Source organism: Ornithodoros turicata, chromosome 1 (genome assembly GCF_037126465.1).
Source record: "Ornithodoros turicata isolate Travis chromosome 1, ASM3712646v1, whole genome shotgun sequence".
In the NCBI taxonomy this organism is placed as follows: domain Eukaryota; kingdom Metazoa; phylum Arthropoda; class Arachnida; order Ixodida; family Argasidae; genus Ornithodoros; species Ornithodoros turicata.
Window position 1 is genome coordinate 183,126,913 of NC_088201.1, and position 13,291 is coordinate 183,140,203.

At 47.5% G+C, this 13,291-nt stretch overlaps 1 protein-coding gene across 1 annotated transcript in view; it reads left to right on the forward strand.

The window, feature by feature from the left end:
• LOC135373742 (uncharacterized) overlaps window positions 1–13,291 on the forward strand; it is a 79,091-nt gene that overhangs the window by 34,507 nt on the left and 31,293 nt on the right. The window contains exons 5-6 of the mRNA XM_064606833.1: window positions 2,404–2,594; window positions 8,722–8,771. Of these exons, the coding sequence (XP_064462903.1) occupies window positions 2,404–2,594; window positions 8,722–8,771 (241 nt within the window). The remainder of the gene's footprint in view (window positions 1–2,403; window positions 2,595–8,721; window positions 8,772–13,291) is intronic.

A 13,291-nucleotide genomic window follows, 5' to 3' on the forward strand; every position in this document is an offset into this window, starting at 1 on the left:
GTAATATGAAGACAACACGCAAGCTGCGATACATATCTCTTACCAGAGGTGTGGCTTTCTCCGATGTCTATGGCGTTTGATAATCCTGTAACGCTGCTGCAGGCGAGGCCTTGATGGCGCTCCCTCGACGTTGCCACTGCCAACACATGAACACAACACCAGTGCGACGTTTCGTCTCAGTCCATCGCACTTGTCGTACTACAGGTCTTACACGCCAACTCGAAGTGGGCACCCTGGCCACAACCGATTGAAATCTGTGGCTGCGCCTCGCAAACCGCCATGATAACAACCCTCTGTCTTCAACCGGGCGGTTTCTTTGCATCCTTATTTCCCCCAGATAGCTGGTGTCTTGCGTGCCTTTCGCGATTCCGGTTTGCGCCTCTGTCCCCCCACCCCACCCCGTAGATTGAGTCTAGTAATGCTCGCGCCTACCGGTACACACTTTCTGACTGATTTATTGCACTTCGAAACTTCGACGGTGCATTTCGCACCAGAAACCTTGCCATGGTCAACTCCAGAACCCTGTGAACCGGACATCATTCGTATGTAGCTCTTCTCAAACGGTCTCCGCACACAGTGACCAGTGGTAGGCTCTCTGTTTATTTCTCTCTAAATTTATGGCCGCCGAAAGGACACATGCACGGGCCATTCCGTTAGACCGTAGAACATCACGACACTGGGCTGACACTGAGGGAGCCGTGCTCCCCCATTCGTAAATGAGGGGGAGCCGTCGCTCCCCTTGCTCCCCCTGTTCCGGCGCCCCTGCACTGAACACACTTGGTAACAGGGGAGTCCGCCTGTGTAGTCAGGATAGAAGCCGAAGTACAGGAGGCCCCCGTTCCCGGGTTTCGGCACCATAATTTCCACCCCTCTTTCGTCTTTCCATGCATTCTCTGTGTTCAATTTCTTTACGAAGGAAAGTCATCAGAGATGAAAAATTCGAATCTTCGTCGAGAGTCCTACATTCACTGCTATTTTGAGCATAAGACTCGACAGTACCTTCACTGCTACTTTGAGCAGCACACTCAACAGTGGACAATTCGTTCGTAATATGACTTCTCTGACGGTAATACTCCAGTTCGAGGTCAGGTGGAAGCTTCCGAAGTAACTCTGTCATCAGCACAATGCCGTAGGAACTATCTGAAACATGTAGGCTCTTGAGGTTGGGCATCCGGACAGTCAAAACGTCGTAGAGTTGCCTCAGCCTTCTTACGTCGTCAGAGGACCGCACATTTGGTAACTCGAGGAGATGACTCATGTGCTCGGAATTCAAACCGTAACGGCTACCAAATTGCTGCTTGAGAATATTGATGGCTGTCGGATAATTTTCGTTGGTCAAGTCCAGCCCCTTGATCGCAAGTTCCGCTTTGCCCTTGACCAGTGTCCTAAGCTATTGGCACATCGCAATGGTAGAGAGGGTACGGTTGTCATGTATGCCGGAAACATATTGGTCCCAGAATATTGATGACAACTATCCGGTACAGCCGCAGCGATCTCGCGGTCCATGTCTGACAGTATAGATGCCTTGGCTGTTGACAGAGCTTGAGCTCCAGATATTCCTTGGACGGAGAAGGCGAGCTGACGATGTTCTTGATGTCATCAGTAAGTCTGGTGATTTGAAAACGAACCGGGGCGCGCTGCCGCTTTTCAGCTCGAGTGTTTCAACTTCTGGTGCGTGTGCATTGCTTTGGTGTCCAAGGAAATATATGCCGGTGTTTTCTTGTACCTAACCCCTGAGGATTCACCTGGCAATATGAATAGGAACGTGTTCTGACGAAGGTGTAGGACTATTGACAAGCATTGTACAGGAGGATAAATGTCACATGCACGAATTCTCCCCAAAAAACAGAAACGAAAAAAAAGGGAAGCAAAAAGGGATGCTGAAAGATCTGGACACGGCTGGGATGTGGTGGGTCCGAACCCTACCACAGTCTGTGCTGTCTGGGGTTGTCCCTGGGTTTTCCAGAGTTTCCAGACGAAAGTCGGCTCAGTTCCCCCAGAAGTATGCCCAGGACACATACTACCCCCATTTTCCACTCCTTCCTGCTTTCCTTTCTCAATCAATCTGTCCACATCTGTACGCCGCTCATAGCCACAGTTGCTTCGTGGCGCTAACACGGGATAAAAAAATATGATGCCCGAACAACTAGCGAGAGACGGGTACATGACCTTGAGTCAGAGGATAGCAGGTAGGGGCAACACAAGCAATGATCTCGTCTTCGAATTTCCACCAGCTTGCTTACCTCCTGCTTGTATGCTCATCAACTAGTGAAACATTACCTGTCAACCAACGCACGACATGCTACCTTTTCTACCTGGCTCAAGGAACATTTTTCCTTATGCAGGGGCAGTTTATGAAACTTTACTTAGTGATGCGTCTGCTCTGTTCTCCTATTTTTCTAGGACACGAAAGTGGAAGACGAGTGCTTTAGTTATGGAGAATTCAACCACAGTGCGTACTACGCCAGTCACCGCAGCCCCACGAAGTATGTTAAACTTGAAAACTCATTAAGAACGTTCAAGAACTGTACGAAGAACGCAACTTCTCCTGCATACAGAACCAACAATGCCTCATTAGTACTCGTCTTGACGTCGTAAGTCCTCCTTCCAGTTTACTTTTCATCGCTTGTGCCTGTACGTTGGTGTATTTCGGTATGCGTGCTGGGGAGGAGCACGAAATATGTGGTAAGTAATGATAGTGGTGAGAGTCGCCAATTCTCCTCGATGTGAAGTACCCAGAGGTACCCGGGCAAAGAAGTCGCAAAATCTAAAACAGATACATCGTTGCGCCAAGATTATCGTCGCTCAGCTTCAACTAATGGTGGTGATGTCCAGGGTTGTTAAAGTTACTTTTCAAAAGTAACTAAGTTACAGTTAAAGATACTCAGCTTCAAAGGTAATTAAGTTACAGTTAGAGTTACTGACAGGAAAAAATACTGAGATACAGTTATAAATACCTTGGAAGTGTATCCGAGTACGGGTGGAGTTACTTTTTGCAATTCTGTACGTAGACCATATCTTTCGCCTTTTGCTCATAATAGACTGTGTCACTCTAGAGCCACAGAGACATCCCTTCTTACGTAATTGCAGGCAAAACATTGAAAGGAACGCGTAAACTGGGGGTAACCGAGACAGGGACAGGTGAGACGCTTAGAAACTTCGTCTTCGGCTCACAGCGGAGACATTTCAGCTCAAGATTCCCGTTCTCCTTCGTTCTGATGATTTAAACTGCTCTCGATATTGTGGCCACGGTACCTCTGACAGAACGGAGGCAACTTTGCTTGGGCTACTCGTAGTTACAGCCTCACAGACGGCGTCCGCGCCAGAGGTGGTCGACACTTTCAAACTCGGCCATTCTCTTCACTACCGCCAAGGCTTCCAAGAGAGTGGCGAGGAACAAGGAATGTCACTTGCGAGTGCGAGGGCGTGAGCACGTGAGCTCGTGCAGCAAGGGCGAGGAGGAGTGGAGCTCGTGCTGGGAGTCGGCTAGGGAGACTCGACGGGTTTCTGCTAGAGCCCTGCACGGGCCCGGGCCCCCGACCCGGCCTGGGCCGGGCCGGGCTTGTTATTGGCTGTGTGCTCCGGGCCGGGCCGAGCCCGGGCCGACAAATTACGCCAGCATCGCGGGCCGGGCCGGGCCCGGGCCGACAAATATGTTCCCGAGAGTCAGGCCCGGCCGGGCCACGCAGCTAATTCCACACAATGGAGATGCATTAGTTCATATCATCATGCGCTTGCGTCATTCCTGTGCATATTTTGCAAAGACAAGCAAAGGATACTGCATTATGCATATGATTCGACCCTCTAGAACATTCTCAAAGCCACTTTACATTGCTCCTCACTCCTCACGTATTTCACAATCACTTTGGCAAAGCTTGGTGAGAGGGGTAGGGACTGGGAGAAGCAGTTTGTCGACAGCATGCTCTACCTCCGCAAAATCTTGACAGTGTAACGATAACGCCCATGCCCGCGTGCGTCCTGGATTTAATTTGGTCTCGTGCGGTTACGGTGTTAAACCGCCATCACTTCTATGTTTGTCTTCTCTCCTTATAAATCTACTTATAAATTTGTTTGATAATCGCCAGAAACGCGTACGTCGCGGCTGGAAATACTAGGCCGGGATCTACTCGCCGGGTCACCGGGCCGGGCCGGGCCGGGCCGGGCTCTATTTGCTTGGACGCCGGGCCGGGCCGGGCTCTAGTCACTGGGTCACCGGGCCGGGCCGGGCCGCATAAAAATATGAAGGTCCGGGCCCGGGTCGGGCCGGGCCATTTTGCGATGCGCCCGGGCCGGGTCGGGCCCGGAAAAGTCGGCCCGTGCAGGGCTCTAGTTTCTGCTGCTTCTCACGCTCATGGAGTATCCCTAGTGACGGCGCACCCTTCGCACCACTTCCTGCTCGGCGACGGTGTTTCGTCGTTTTTACTCAAAAAATACTCAAACAGACAGATACAAGTTACTCAAAAAAGTAATTAAGTTACAGTTAGAAGTGCGTGTTTGAAAATGCATCTAATATTTCCTCAATATACACAAAAAGTATCCAAGTACATGTTCTCAGATACTTTTACTAAGTTACTTAAAGGACGACGGAAACGAAAATAGGCTGCAAAACTATTTGCCTCATATCGCGATGTGTACCAAAACAATCCGGAATTCGTCTTAGATTTGCGTATATTAGTTGAAACGCCGCCACAATCGCGATATAAAATTCGGCCGTGGAGCACTCTGAGCCCCTGGTGAGCGTCGCCGTGCCGCCGTAGCATACCGCGGAAGTGACGCACGTTGGCTCTCCTGTTGGAGTTCCTGACTTTCATTTCGCTTCATTTCATTTGGTGTTTCGGCGTACATCTAATTTCTGCTACGGGGAAAGAACGGAGACGAAGAAGCATGTACGAACCCATCTCTCATAGGATATATTGTCTTCAGACTTCCACGAGATCTCCGAATCAACCATCTTCAGGCGTTATTCAGAATTCGCCGTGTTTGTACCGTGCAGCCGCACATGGAGCGCGAGAGATATTTGACGTCACGCGCTCCTCAGATTTTCCCGCAATGCTTGGCGCGCTCCATGGGCGATCGTGTCGAGTGGGCGGCCCAGCGCTCTCGTAATCGTCAGAAATATGGCCATCCGCACAGCGTACTTGCAAAATACTAGTGGCACCATAATTTTACATAATATTTACACCTTGTTCGGTCCCCTTTTTGCAATGGACAAATTTCGTTTCCGTTGTCCTTTAACAACCCTGGTGATGTCTAACTGATGTGGCGCTCAAACACAATACCAAATGAGAAGCGACCCGCACGGCAACGAGCGCACACTTTCAATTAGTTTATTATCGAATAGACATAATTCACGGCAACAAATACTCTGGTCCATCTCAAAAAAAAAAAAAAGAGGAACAGTGATAGCGAAGGCCTCGAAAATTTTCTCTCCCTTTCTCTGGAACATACCTTGTCGCGTTACTCTGTCCACCTGTCCAACTGTATCCGTGCGCCCTTTAGCCTCGTTCACAGCGACGGCACAGTAGAGGTGGTCTGCCCAGACCGTCTGCTTCCGTTGGTATGAGTGGCGGTGGCCGCCATCTTTAATAGAGAGTTTTAGTATACTGCTACCGTGATCCCGGCACTAACGGCGTCTACCGCACCGAATGAAGTCATAAGATTCTGAGTCATGTACGCTGTCATCGGTTGGGGTGCCACGGTAACTTGACGGTGACGTTACCAACGGTGTACTAAAACTCGCTAATGATTATGACTGACGAGGCCGTCATCATTCCATATAACTGGTCATTCGGTAATCATCTGAACATCAACATTTGAGCTCTGTGTTAATATTTGAAAGATCAACAAAAAACAAGATTGCTTGCTTCCGCGTGCGATATGCACAGTTTTCCACGTGAGGTGAGCCGGCGGATGCGATATAGTTTCTACACCGGATCCCGGGTGGGGGAAAATGAACCAACACGAAATGAACACTAACAACATGAACATCAACAAGTGCACACACGGGAAAACTGAAGGAACTCGGCTAACGGCAGCCCAAACACCCACACTTCCTATGACTGCCAAGGGTGGCAGCACTAATGGCGGTTATGGAATCGAAAAAATTCCGTATTTAAACACGAGTAGTCACCCGTTCCCGTGGCTTGGTGGCTGCGATGACGACATATTCCACGCCGAGACTGGGATGTGACTCGGGTTGAGTCCAGGCACCTCCGGTCTTCTTTGTGCTGAGTTTTTTACCAGGCTTTTCTGCGAATTGGGTCGCCATCGAAAATAAGTAGAATTCCATGATCTACTTTTTCTACTCTTGCCAGGTGTCGACCGCAGTTGTGTCCAGGGCTTTTGGTAGCGGTAGTAAACTTGACATCATGATGGGATTGAGGTGTTATCTTGGGCTGGGTTCGCCGTTTCCATCGGCCATCCACTCGATTGTTTTCAGTTTAAACTTATGATACAACTTTGACGACTAACAGCAGGCCCTCTCATTATATGCTACAGACAAAGATTGACAAAGGTACTTGTGTACTCGTATTTCGAGGAGCGGGTGACATTCATTTTCCGATTTATTATGACTACGACTCCACTCTGCGATACAACGTGGCAATAGTCTATTTTTGGGAATGATGACTTCTATTGCCGTTTGAAATGCTACGACAACAGCGGGTCATTAGATTATTATGTTTTAATATAGGATGCATTATTATGGCTTTATATAGGAAATGGCTATTCTTTGCAATAGCCTTTCAGTCAGGCATGTTTTCTGTTGGATGTACAAGCCTCGGTACCTGCCATATTTTATATCGACATGCTCCAGACGACCTACATTAGCAGCAAGTGATATATTAGAGCATAAAGGCGCGGTAGTAAAAAGACAAAACAATAGCGGCCTGGACAGGTCAGTCCACCCATACTCTTTCAACTGAGGTTATCAGTTCGAACGTGGCTGATGGCATTTACAGTTTGGTGCTGTCTGTCATTTTTGACACCTCGTCCGCCGCGAAGAGAGATTAAAAGGGAACAATGCATTGAAAAACATAGCACGACTCTCTCTTTCTGTCTCGGAGAGCAGCTATGCCAGGAATCTCACCAGTGTAGCGACGCTACGTTTCAGGCACTGAGAGTCTCTGGCATTTTGAGCTCGGCGCAAGCTGCGTCGCGCGGGGTGGACAAGTTGTTGGAACATCGGGTTGACCTCGCGGAGCAATACAGTGCTGGAAACATAGCGGAGAGATTAAATGGAACATTGTGCGGGCTTCTCGTACGGTCTGAGCTCGCAGTCTTGAAGATTTCTAGAGGAAAGGCGTTTCGAATTTACCTAATTTACTATTCCAGTAAATTAATGCATAAGCGACCCATATTTTGTATGGCTGATAGGGTGCCATGTAAGAAGGACGCGTGGTTATTGTCGGCAGGGCCTAGCATGCATGCAGGGTACGAGCACGAGAGAATGTAATGAGTATTGTGTCGGCTCGGAAGGCGAGGCGTTATGTACTTTTTGGGAAACTTTCATCGTCGGCAATGTAGCAAAGTTCGACATGAAAAAGTGCACCCTCTTCTGCGCCCCTTCAAACAAAGTGTGCTGACGTTTCAGCGTGCGTGGCACGACCATCATCTGGCAAACTTAACCCGCGAACCATCCACAGCAGTGCTCATGAATGGTCACTGTTGTTACGGCATCTAAGAAGGCGAAGCATTTGCTCCAGGAAATGTATTAAACTATTTCCATTATAAACTATCAACAGTACTTATCGCGAGGACAAAATGAGATACATATATATAATTTACGGATGCATACTGGCAATGCTGTGAATAAGCATTGCAGCAAAATGTGTGTGACGGTCACCCGTAATCTCCATATCAGTAGGAACAAATAGATGTTGTATCGATACTGTGACACAACGTCACATTGAAACCTGCTGCTCAAAGAATCTGTTCCCCATAAGCCATTACAAGTACAGTAATGCGATGGCACGAAGGCCACTAGACAGACGATGTTGGTATACAGCTGAACTAATTGAAAAAAAAGAAACAAAAACAAAACAAAGCAAAAATTCGAGCCTTTAGTGTATACGGCGTAAATCCGTGAGCATTAAAAGTTAAGAATCCTTGGGGAACTCCCTTCCCAATGCTACCCATCCCTTCGCACGACCCTATACATCGCTAACGCAAGACAGCATCCGCAGGTGAAGATGCCTTTCGGGTTTCCTGCGATTCAGCTTGGCGGCGCCGTCTGGCAGCCTCAGCCTTCTTTCACCGACGCTCCTCTGCACAGCTTTCCTAACACACGGCGTGCCCATGGAGACACATCTGAACATGTCGACTACCTCAGCTGCACTGCCGGCGCGCCGCGCTCTTCACGCGCCCTCTCCTTCCCTTTTCACTCACCACGCCTTAGTGCCCTCCTCTCCCCCTTGACCTACTTCAGCACGCACTCCACCTGTACTCTCTCTCTCCGTGGCATGCCTCCTCTTCCCAATCTGCTCTGCTCATTCCCTCGGAGCGCCTCTCTCCACCTCCGTGGCTCCAGACAGACCACGCTGTCTGACGCAATCTGTCGTAGCGAGCACTCTAATGTGGATGCATTACAAAAAGTTGAAATCTGTTATTCAAAAGCTCTATGCAAAATCTTCTTGATAAATGCAAGTGATATACGCGGGCTTGTTATACAATAAATGTTCTACGTGGAAAAGTTCGAAGGGGCTAATGAGAGCATCTCCTCAGATATGAAACAAGAAAGGTAGGAGGCATCGCAGGATTCCAGCCATGGCCAGGTATGTGCTATTCATATTTTAAATGGTCTCTGAATTGTCCACCACGAGTAGCACCCGTCCGGAGATAAGATGAATATACGCATTAGATGCTTTTCAAGACATTTTATGCTCTACAAACCTTTCTATGCTCGCACGAAATGAGGTTTTTCGCGATTTCGTTGGATTATTAATATATACAAATATTATGAATGTCCAAACATTTGGAAAGCTTTCTCATACATCTGCGTCACTTTGACCAGTTCGTGGTTACATTGCAGAGCATGTATGGGACAGACTGCAGGAGAATAAGAAATACTCTAATTAAAGGGCAATTTGGGTACATAATTGGGAACCGCATTTCTGTTAATGCAATTCGTCTTCTTTGAAAGAAAGTGGTGCGGCGCTAACTCACCGCATCACAATATCCAATATCCAATCCAATCATCATCCAATATTACACGTCTCAAACACCCATGTGCATTGTTAGAGACAACTACACTACTTCTTGGATCAGTAAACAAATCGAAGAACGAGATGACAACAAAAGCGAAATGAAGCTGACAAGTTGGTCATCAAACCTTATATACAAAAAAAAAAAAAAAGAAAACTCCAGAGACGATGCAAAGGAATAATATAGGGTTCCCGGTCTTCAGTATTTACCGAAAAGCACCGATAAACGTACGCCGGTAAATTTTTTACAAGCTCGGTGGAAATAATTATTCACCTATTGTCGAATTCAAATGTCTTGATTTCATTTCCTGTCCCTTCGCTATGAACTGGTTGGCCACGGAAGTGGACATGAGGTCGTTCTTGAAAGAACAGATATTTCTCCTTTAGTTTTAATGTTGCCCGTAGTCAGGAGTAGGATTCGGAATCCCGAGCCGTTTTTACAATCCCGGGATTTCGAAATGTGGATCCCGGGATCCCGGGACGGGATCGGGATTTTTTCGCAACTATACCCAGGATGTCGTATAGGACTGTATCCACTTGCACAGCCATGCTATCACAAATTGCGATATAGATCGCGTCTTCTGTCATCCTCACGCAACATTCTAGCGAAAAAAAACAAAAAACAACAGCTCAAGGGGCAAAACCTGCGTATTTCATTAAGCATTCGCACCGTGCCGGAATGTCAACTTCGCAATGAAATGCGCCCCTTCTTGTCGTCTGCTACGGAATATCTTGTGGCTGCGTTCCAGGATATTTCCCGCAGTTAGCAGTGAACGAGAAGATAGATACTTATGACGCACAGCAATTCTACTTACACAGCCGCTAAAATCAATGACGTATCATCAACATCCGCTGGAGTATTCTGGGGAATGTCACTTGTGTGAATACATGGAACAATGCGGTTTGCTCGTCTTGCCTTTTATTCATCCACAGTGACTGTTGTGTTCTAGTCTGCAGAAGCCCAGTCTATAATTTTCGGAAAAGGCTGTCTCCATTTTCTCTTTTCAGTTTCAAATATATATACTCACGGAACGATGCGACAGCACCAGAGGACACGTGTTTCGCCGTGTTTGCGGCTCGTCAGCTCTGGGTAGCTGTGCATCGTTCGGGATTGGCAAACCAGGGGTCGCTCAGCGAGCGATATACACCTGGGAGGGTGACTGAGCACTCCTCAATGCCACAGTGCAAGCCAGTGGATTATAATGCAGGAAAAAAAACTGTCTTGGCTTGCACTGTGGCATTGAGGAGTGCTCAGTCACCCTCCCAGGTGTATATCGCTCGCTGAGCGACCCCTGGTTTGCCAATCCCGAACGATGCACAGCTACCCAGAGCTGACGAGCCGCAAACACGGCGAAACACGTGTCCTCTGGTGCTGTCGCATCGTTCCATGAGTATCTGTTTCTCTGCGTGCAGCCATAGAAGCCATCTTAATCTGTAATTTTGAATTTCAAACATGTCTAGTGTAATTTACTTGTGTCTTCGATGACTTTTTCCCCTGCATTATATATATATATATATTGACGTTTGAAATATACGTACATGTGAGGATCAAAAGAACAAAAACAGAGATTCTGCAGAGAGAGAGAGAGATTATGCAGTGTTTCTTGTTGTATAGGATTGGAAGACTCCTTCTGATTTCATGCGAGTTTTATGCTACTTGAGGGCTGTTATCCGCTATGGCTAGCGTAGTTCACATGAGCCAGCAGCTAACGTTGTTGTAATGCGTCGTGGACGACAAGGTTAGTTCGGTTTCGGATTGCAAATGATATTTTTCGGGGAAGGGACGCTTGAAACAAAAAGTCGATTGGACACCGTTCTTTCCCTTTCACTCGTACCACCGAATATTTGTTGTCAAAAAAGCCGAAATTTATAATCTCGAAATCGGGATTTCGGGACATGAAATTATGCTGAAATCTCGGGACTTCCGGATCCTGGGATCCCGGGCTCCGAACCCTAGTCAGGATCCAGGCCAGTTACAAATAGATCTGCATAATGAGAATAGGTCTGTTTGGTCAGGAAGTGCCCCAGCTAGAGCCTAGAGACCATGGAGTGTACCAGTGCGAACGATTCGCCTATTCCACGAACACTGAAAACTAGGACACGGACCGAATGAAAGATTTGCTTTCCACAGGAAAGCTCCGATGTTAATTCCTTACAATGAAAAGAGCGGTGTCCGATGTCACATGCATCGCTAACATGTACATCGCAAACGTACTAACCCCTGATTTGAACAGTTAGCATAGTAATGAAACACAAAAAAACAAAAAAAACTCAAGCACATCCGTGTTTGTTCACTGTATGCATGGGAAACTCCCGTCACGTTCCTCGCCGGTTTCCAACAGGTGTCTTCACGTTTTAAAATATTACCACCGAAACACACCGATTACTGGATAGCGAAATAGCCACCGATTTCTCCCACCGAATCTCTGAAAAATTAAGCACCGAAAACCAGGAACCCTAGGAATAAATGAGGTATTACTGACACAATTCCCTCGTGTGGCTAGCTCAATTGACACCCTAAAGGTGTATTAACGAGAAGCTTAGAGAGCATCAGCCTAGCATTGAAAGAACCTACATCTCTAGCGCACTTGTTGAACACGTGCGTGAATGCAACAATTGTCAACCCATATTCTCCGAAACCTTTATTCTTTGGAAAGAGGAAGCAACCAGGCGAAGGCTTTTCAGGGAGTCAATTGAGATAGCCACACGAGGGAACTTTGTCAGTAACCCGTCAGCGTTCTTTTGCATGATAAAACAATAAATTGGCTGGCGCCAACGAAGAACATTATCACCAACGTTATGTTCAAATTACAACTTGTAGCAACGTGGAGACTTGGGGGCTGTTGGTATGTCGATAAGGTCTAAGGTCGACATAGCCCACCGAAGCAGACGAGCTACAAGGACAGAAGAAGACACTGTATGACGACTTCTCAAGTTACAACAACAGATCATTACCCTGTTTTCTCAGCTTATGGCAGTTTCTCGATAATGCCGGTGGCTAATCATTCACCAGGATGGACAGAGAGTAGAGCTTTCAGCCGCCATTATCATGACTAGCCGCAACCGGCCTCTCCCGCTATATTTTTATTGATTAAGGCTGACCCTGTCCCAGCTGGGGACGACCGTTTCACCCACTTTGTGACTCACTGTAACATCGCAGGGGTGTGACACGCTTTAGGGATTGCAGTGCATCTCGGCAAGAGTTCAGATGGAATAGTGGTGTGTTTCTTGAATGAACGAATATTTCATGTGCAGCCCTATACTTCACCCACCCGAGATCGCGTGGTCGGCGTCCGCAGAAAAAGCGCTCCACATGACGCCTGCAGAGTGTAATCGAAGCGTTCGAGACGCAGCGTATGACGGAAATTTCCTATACGCCGAACTGCCGCGCGTCGCTCGTTTCTTGCTGTAGGCAGATGAAACTTTGTTCGCGGATTGGAAATCTGGTCCACAAACGCGATCTTGACGTCAAGCCATAGAAAATTTATTCCTCTATCGTGTGTTAAAATTGCACGCGCGTATCACAATTTGCGCGGGAGTTATGGTTCGAAATGTGAACGGAGGTGATATTTGATAGCGAGAGCTGAAAACGCGCGTCACGTGACCCCCGCACAGTGTAATCCAACCAGCAATACAGAGCGCTTTAACTCGTACTCGTGAGATAAAACATTCGAGAAAAGAATGGGTTCATCTATAGCACCCAGAGTGCTAAAGCATGAGCTGAAAGACCGGAAAGCACGGAGACACAAGGTTGGTGGGGAGACAGCCTATAGGCGAAACGTTCCCTAAAACCTCGGTATTCGCCATCTTGCCCCCGCTGGGCTGCCACCCGCTGTTTTTCAAAGAGAATGCTATGCGTTGCAGACAGTTTTGAACACGTACTACACCCCGCACTCCACGAAGTCGAAAACTGCAGAGTTTAAAGGGACTATCAAATTTCCCGAACCCCCACATTTTTTATTTTTTATTTTTGCTGGCAAAACAACAACAACTTTATTTCAGGATAATGGGTGGGGAGTTTCATCGCCGGCGGCGATACTCTACCCATTGCTGGAGGTGCTTTTTCTGGAAACTGTTCTTCCCGTCATGAA